At 55.3% G+C, this 7,443-nt stretch overlaps 1 protein-coding gene across 5 annotated transcripts in view; it reads right to left on the bottom strand.

Annotated features, from left to right (window-relative positions):
• Nucleotides 1–666: 666 nt before the first annotated feature.
• Nucleotides 667–7,443, bottom strand: part of ARSG (arylsulfatase G) — a 33,683-nt gene continuing 26,906 nt past the window's right edge. For 2 of the 5 annotated variants that reach the window (XM_054645092.2, XM_054645093.2), the window contains exons 9-11: nucleotides 6,759–6,879; nucleotides 1,529–1,619; nucleotides 667–1,250 (exon numbers count right to left, since the gene is read on the bottom strand). In XM_054645092.2, the coding sequence (XP_054501067.2) occupies nucleotides 684–1,250; nucleotides 1,529–1,619; nucleotides 6,759–6,879 (779 nt within the window). In that variant the 3' untranslated portion in view covers nucleotides 667–683. The remainder of the gene's footprint in view (nucleotides 1,251–1,528; nucleotides 1,620–6,758; nucleotides 6,880–7,443) is intronic. The other 3 variants (XM_054645095.2, XM_054645096.2, XM_054645094.2) reach the window with 2 other exon arrangements.

Below are 7,443 nucleotides of genomic sequence, written 5' to 3'. Positions count from 1 at the left end.
AAACCCCCCAGTGACACCCTTCTGTTTTCTGAGAGCTGCTGGGGAGCAGCCCCAGTTCTCTCCCAACCCCTTGGATGTCCCAGCACAGTCCTGAGCTCCCCCCTGGCAGGACAAGCTGAGCATCCTTCCCACGTGGATGGCAGCCCCCAGGGCCCCTTCCTTCCTTCTTTCCTTCCTTCCTTCCTTCCTTCCTTCCTTCCTTCCTTCCTTCCTTCCTTCCTTCCTTCCTTCCTTCCTTCCTTCCTTCCTTCCTTCCTTCCTTCCTTCCTTCCTTCCTTCCTTCCTTCCTTCCTTCCTTCCTTCCTTCCTTCCTTCCTTCCTTCCTTCCTTCCTTCCTTCCTTCCTCCCTCCCTCCCTCCCTCCCTTCCTCCCTCCCTCCCTCCCTGCCTCCCTCAGCAGCTGTGTCCCACCATGACCCCTCTGAAGCAGCTCAGCAGGCAGCTGAGGGCCAGGTGCTCCCTTTCCCAGAGCACTCCCCTCGTGCCAGCCAGGAATGTTCCCCCTGCAGCCACCAAACTTGCAGGGTCTGTGCAGCAGAAGGGCTGATTGCCCGAGGCTGTGAGCCCCATCCTCCCCTGCCTTGTGCTCCCACAGCTGCTGCTGTAAGGTTTCTGTTTAGGAGAAAACCAAGCAAATGTCCCAGAGGAATCCTCTCCCAAAGCCAACTCTCACAGAAGGTAGTTTTAATCCAAGAGCTGTCTCTTTCCTACAAAGAGCTTTCCTATAAAGAGCCCTACAAAAAGCCATCCACATGCCCAAGGTCCAAAGGGGACCCTCTGTGTGCTCCCCCAAACCCACACCCATCTCACCTCCCTCCTCCCAGCATGGAGCAAAGGGAACTCATCCCTCTCCATGGCCACCTCCAGCCTGCAATTCACAGACACCACCCTTGGGAAAGGAGCAGCCTGAGCAATTATTTGCTTAAAGACAAAGCCAGGGTGTTCTGCTTTCCACATGGGGGTCCCGTGTGGCTCCGTGGGCCCCGTGGCACCGGCAGCCCACGTGCTGCACGTTGCAGCAGGGAATTGCAGCTGGGTCCTGGGAATAATCTGCAACTGAGACATTGTCTGCTGCAATGTCCTGCAGGGCTTGGGCATAAGCCCTGCTGATGGCAGGCAGCACTGCCTGGTACTCCCTGGAGGCCACATCCAGAGGCTCCTGCTCCTGGATGTCACGGTCCAGGTTGAAAATGAGGGGTGGGTGGTGCTGCAGTGCCGGCCCAGTGCTGCCATCACAGGCCATGGCCCCTCCTAGGGAGGAAATGGGAGAAAAACCCTGGAGTCACAGAGGTGCAGGGATCACCTCTGTATTCCTCACCCACCCAGGAAGGCCATTCCCACCCCATCCCAGCTCTTATTCCTGAGACCAACCCCAGGCTGCAGCACCACCCTGCAGACACAGCTCAGCACATCCTTGGGTCTGCTCTTGGCTGAATTAACCTGAGCTGCTTTTCACCTGCATCTGCAGGGATCTAAGAATTCCAGAAGGCTTTTCCTAGACTTTAGACCCTCTGGTAGGGATGCAGTACCTGTGGTGTAGAAGGCCTTGTACTGGGCCAGCCGCAGCGCCTCGACCTCGCCCGCCTTCCCCGCTGCGCCGCTGTTGGGGTGCAGCAGAACCTGCAGGGAGGACAGGACAGTTCCTGTCAGCCCAAGGCAGGGGAAACCTGCTCCATGAAATCCACTCCCTCCCCACATGAGCCACATCCCACCCCTGAACACATTCACAGCCATCATTCAGGCCCTGGACTCTGAGCAACAGCAGAGCTGTGAGTGCTGAAGGTGCTTTGCCTTCTCCTGATTCTGTCTCACAGCAAGAAAATGAGTAAATAATTCTGAAGGGTAGGTGAGCATTTAGCCAACACTGAACCCACCACATGAATTCATTCTTTGGCTGGGAAATCTCAAATTGGTGAACAGAAACCACTACACGAAATTGGTGTTTCTGCCCAGTTTCAATCTGAAACCACCACAGTGGGATGATGGCAGAAGGGCCCCAGGAATCACCAACACCTCCCTTTCCTGGCCCTGCAGGACCCTCTGAATTTACCTCCCAGTTCTATGGCAGGAAAGGCATCACAAAGGCTCTGGGGCTTTCAGCAGAGCAGGGCAGATTATCATAAAATCCCAGAATGGTTTGGGTTGGAAGGGACCCCAAAGCCCATGGGCAGGGACACCTTCCACTGTCCTGGGTTACTCCAAGCTCCATCCAACCCGGCCCTGGACACTTCCAGGGATGGGGCAGCCACAGCTTCTTGGGATAACTTGTGCCAGGGCCACCCTTAAAATTAAGAATTTCTTCCTAACATCCAATCTAAATCTCCCATCTTTTACTCTAAAACCATTCCCCCTTGTCCTGTCACTAAATTATTTGGGAACCAGGGTGGTCCCAGGTGCACCCAGCACCTCTCTGGGTGCTCACAGCTCAGCCAGCAGTGGGGACATCCAAGGGAGCCGAGCCCCAGGCTGGAGCCAGCAGCCAGCCACGAGCTGAGGGTGAGCTCATGGAGCAGAGGGGAAGGTGAGGTGCTGGAACATCACTCCCACATCCCTCCCGTCCGTCTGACTCACCCCGCTGTGCGAGGGCTCCCTTCCCTGACAACAGCCAGGAACGGGGTGAGCAGCGAGGGAGGGAGGGAGGGGTGGCTCAAATCTCTCCCTTTTGGTATTTAGGACACTTGATCCACACAGGATGGCTGCTCTGGCACTGGGGAGTGAGGAGACAAGTGAGCTGGACACTCCAGCAGCTCCTCTCTCCGATAACATCTGCCGCGGAGCCAGTGCCTTCGCTGAGGGATGAGTCACTTGAGGTTTCCTCCCTGGGATTTGAGTTTAAAAGTGATTCAAGAAATTTCCACTGTGCTAAAAAATTAGAAACATCTGCTGGAGTTGTAGGCAGCTGCAGTGCCAAGTTTAGTAACAGCACTCACAGCTGATGAGTGCAGCAGTGCCTGAGCAGGTGCCCGGCACGGAGCCCTGGCCCTCAGGGAGCACCCTGGGCACCCCGAGGTGTGCATCCCACCCTGCCTGGCTCAGGGAATTCCAGGCACCCCGAGGTGTGCATCCCACCCTGCCTGGCACAGGGAATTCCAGGCACCCTGGGCACCCCGAGGTGTGCATCCCACCCTGCCTGGCACAGGGAATTCCAGGCACCCCAAGGTGTCCATCCCACCCTGCCTGGCTCAGGGAATTCTAGGCACCCCAAGATGTCAATCCACACTGCCTGGCACAGGGAATTCCTGTCCATCCACACTGCCTGGTACAGAGAGTTCCAGGCACCTTGGGCACCCCAAAATGTCCATCCCACATTGCCTGGCAGAGTATTCCAGGCACCCTGGGCACCCCAAGGTGTGCATCCCATGTTGTCCAGAATGGAGCACCAATGGGCACCCCAAATTGTCCATCCTACACTGCCTGGCAGAGCATTCCAGGCACCCTGGGCACCCCAAAATGTCCATCCTACATTGCCTGGCAGAGCATTCCAGGCACCCCAAGATGTCCATTCCACCCTGCCTGGCAGAGCATTCCAGGGATCCCAGGCACCCAGAGGTGTCCATCCCACACTGCCTGGTCTGGATGTAGCCACTGTCTCACATGGGACTGGTTGGAAACTCATGCAAGAAATGCCAGGGTTCAGGGTAGGGGGTGATCTCCAAATGCTCACACTTTCTTTTATTGCTCTCTGTTGTAAGGCAAATTATTTGTTTAAAAATCATCTTTTGTAATTTGGTTGTATCTTTTTGTGGTTTTGGGGAAGTAAGAAGGGTGTGAAGTGGGAGAGGTGGTGCAGTGTGAGCCTGGTGCAAGGAGGAAGCTCTGCTGCAGAGTGCCCTTCTGCTGACACTCCTCGGGCAGCATAAAAGAGCTCCAAAGCAGGAATCAGCAAATATTCAAGGCCCTGTGAAGCCAAGGGACCAGGAACTGAACCAATTAATCTGTCTGCAGCCTTAAAGCTTTGCCTACACCTTTAACAGCACAGCTGGGATGCTGCCAAGGGCACTCAAATCTCCCTTCCTACAAACAACCACGTTCCTAAACCTCTTAAAACCCCACACTTAGAAAATCTGTTATAATTTACTGCATAATTAAGGAGCTTGTTTTGATTCAAGAAACATTCCCAGATCTGGAACTCTTCCATTAATCCATGGCTATTATTTTAATAAATAAAAAATAGGGGAGCAGAGGGGTGGGAAAGCCTTTTCCCTGCTGAAAATTCATTGCTTGAACTTGGTGCTCTGGGCTATTCACATTGAGCTGATGGACAGAGGGATTTACAGCCCCTGGTACCCTCGGTGCTCCTTGGAGGATGTGGTTTGTTTTTCCTGCCAACAGCCCTTGCTCTCAGCAGGACCTCGGTGTCACCCCAGCCCCGTTCCCGCCTGTGCCAGCAGCGAGCACAGGCTGGGACACTGGGACAGCCCACACTGGGAGCTCCAGCCACCCCAATTAGGAAAGTGTGGAAATTGGGCATTGGAGTGAGCAAGGAGCTGCTTTCAGGAGGATTTGTGTCAAGGGAAACCCTGCACGGGGTCACTGTCGGCCGCTCACGGGCAGGGGCTGGGAGTGAGGAGCCAGGAGGGAAGGGAGGGAGGGAGGGGGACAGGAGGGGGACAGGAGGGGGACAGGAGGGGGACACGGCTGCTGCCCCCACCCCACGGCGCTGTGGGGCCCTCCAAGGGCAGCCCACCCCATGGCAGGGTGATCCCAGCCCTTGGGGGGAATCCACACAGGAATGAATGGCTGCACCCTGACACCCAGAAAACCACTGCTCCCAGCAAACCAACCATCATTCCCAAAAAAACACCACTACCAGCAAACCATTGCTCCCAGCAAACCATCATTCCCAAAAAAAACACCACTACCACCAAACCATTGCTCCCAGCAAACCATTGCTCCCAGCAAACCATCATTCCCAAAAAAACACCACTACCAGCAAACCATCATTCCCAAAAACCACCATTCCCAAAAAACCATCACTCCCAGTAAACCATTGTTCCCAGCAAACCATCATTCCCAGCAAACCATTGCTCCCAGCAAACCATCATTCCCAAAAAAACACCACTATCAGCAAACCATTGCTCCCAGCAAACCATTGCTCCCAGGAAAACCATCATTCCCAAGAAAACACCACTCTCAGCAAACCATCATTCCCAAAAAACCACCACTACCAGCAAACCATTGCTCCCAGGAAAACCTCATTGCCTGTAAACCATCATTCCCAAAGAACCACCACTATCAGCAAACCATCATTCCCAAAGAACCACCACTATCACCAAGCCATCATTCCCCAAAAAACACCATTCCCAGCAAACCATCACTCCCAGCAAACCATTGCTCCCAGCAAACCATCATTCCCATCAAACCACTGCTCCCAGGAAAATCTCATTCCCAGCAAACCATCGTTCCCAGCAAACCATTGCTCCCAGCAGCCCCCAGTGCCCTGCTCCCAGCAGGGTTAATCTGAGGAGCAGAGCAGAGCAGAGCAGAGCGTGCTGGCCACATCCCATCCCTTTCCCTGCTCCATCTCCCAGTTCAGCAGAGGGTTCCATAAATACAAAGCAAATACCAAACCCCTGATGGACACCGAAACAAATCCAGGATCCCGCTGGGAGCTGGCTCACAGTGCTTGCAGAGGGTGTACTTTAAAAGCAAAATCAGGATTTATCCATGGGGGCTGCTATTAAAGCCACTTTGCTTTTTTTTTTTTTTTAAATCCCATGAACTCCGAGACAAACGTGTGGTCACCCTGCTTGTCCTGCAAACTCTGTTTTTTGGGGTGAAAGGAGCTGTGGGATATGGAGTGGGCTGTCCCAGTGGAACACTTTTTGTGTTTGTTTGTGTTTGATCTGTTTGACCAAGACACGAGTTTGTTGTGTCGTGATGTGGTGCAATAAATAAATGGGCATAAGCAGGTCTGAAGCGCTGGGAGCTGCCCTTGCCCACACTGCTGCTCCCTTTGGGGTCAGGCAGGTGCTGTGCTGGGCACTGCAGCCTGAGCACCCCCAGCTGGGGTCCCTGGGGTCACAGGCACAGCTCTGAGGCACAGCAAGGTGCCAAGCTGCAGGCACAGCCATTTCCACCTCAGGTTTGGGAACAAAGCACAAAACAATCTTCATTAACCCAAAGCCCTTTTGGGCCAGTGAGTGTCCCTGCAGCGCTGATTCAATCCCAGCATCCCATGGGGAGATGCTCCGCCCAGGGGAGGAGCCAAGCATTCCTACCTGGATCCAATCTGAGCTTTGGGACAGCCCAGCAGCCTTTGCCCCCTGCATTGCCAGAGGAGCAGCTTCTGCTGCCCTGCATGGCCAGAGGGAGCCCAGGCCCATCTCCAGCAGCCCTGGAGCTGCAGAGGAAAACTCCCCCCTTGTGCAGGATCCCTGCTCCAGCAGAGCCACAGCTGGCACTGCAGGAGGGCTGAGCCCCCATGGGATGGGGCTGTGCCACCCCTGACACACAGGGGACAGGGACTGCTCTGACTCTGGCAGGGTTTGTGTTCTTGTTTTTGTACTATTACATTTGTATTTTTAATTTCCCTAATAAAGAACTGTTATTCCTGCTCCCACATCTTTGCTGGAGAGCCCCTTAATTTCAAAATTATAATAATTGGGAGGGAGAAGGTTTGCATTTTCCATTTCAAGGAAGTGGAAATTTCCATTTCTGCCTTCCTCAGCTGACACCTGGCTGTTCAAACCAAGGCACCACTCACCTGTTTCACCTCCTGTCAGGAGGGGGATGGCACCGGGGGTGGCTCTGCCTTACCTTGTGCCCCACATCCGACCAGCCAAAGAGAACTGGGGACACATCCAAGCCATCAAAGCGCCTGTTTGGGGGCAGTGCTGCCCCAGCCAGGGCCACCAGCGTGGGGAAGATGTCCAGGATGCTGGGGAAAGAGGAACAGTCACCAGAGCAAGGAGTGAGGATCCCTGGAGGGTCTCCCCAACCTCACCTGTGCCCCACATCCCTCCCAAGAGAGCTGAAAAGGCTGAACCCAGCTCTGGCTCTGGCTTCACAGCCCTGCCACCCCCAGATTCAGCCAGGATGTGCCTCTCCCTGGGGCAGGGGCAGCAGGGCACCGATGCCTGGGCAGTAGGAAGGCAGCAGCTCAGTCACCCTCTGCAGAAAGTGCCAGCCAGGGGTTTCCAGGCCAGTGCCAGCAGCTCCTGGTGCCCAGGAAATGCAGAGTGGCTGTTCCAGGGCACAGCAGGAGCTGCCAGGATGGAACAGCCCCCTCGGCCTCCCCAGTGCCAGCCCCAGCCTGAGCACCCAGGGCTCCCCTCGGTCCCTCCAGGGGCACAGGGACATGGGGAAGGTGACCCAAAGTCCCTCTGGCTCCCTGGGCATGCAGAGAGGGACAGTCCCAGCTTTGTCACCTGCTGCCTGTGCCCTGGGACGGGACTGTCCCCACCTGGCACACCCTGAGGCGTGAGGAGCTGCATGGGGTGGG

Source organism: Agelaius phoeniceus, chromosome 19, assembly GCF_051311805.1.
Source record: "Agelaius phoeniceus isolate bAgePho1 chromosome 19, bAgePho1.hap1, whole genome shotgun sequence".
Taxonomy (NCBI): Eukaryota; Metazoa; Chordata; class Aves; order Passeriformes; family Icteridae; genus Agelaius; species Agelaius phoeniceus.
Note: the sequence above shows the minus strand (reverse complement) of the source record. Positions and strands in the feature narration are given on the sequence as shown.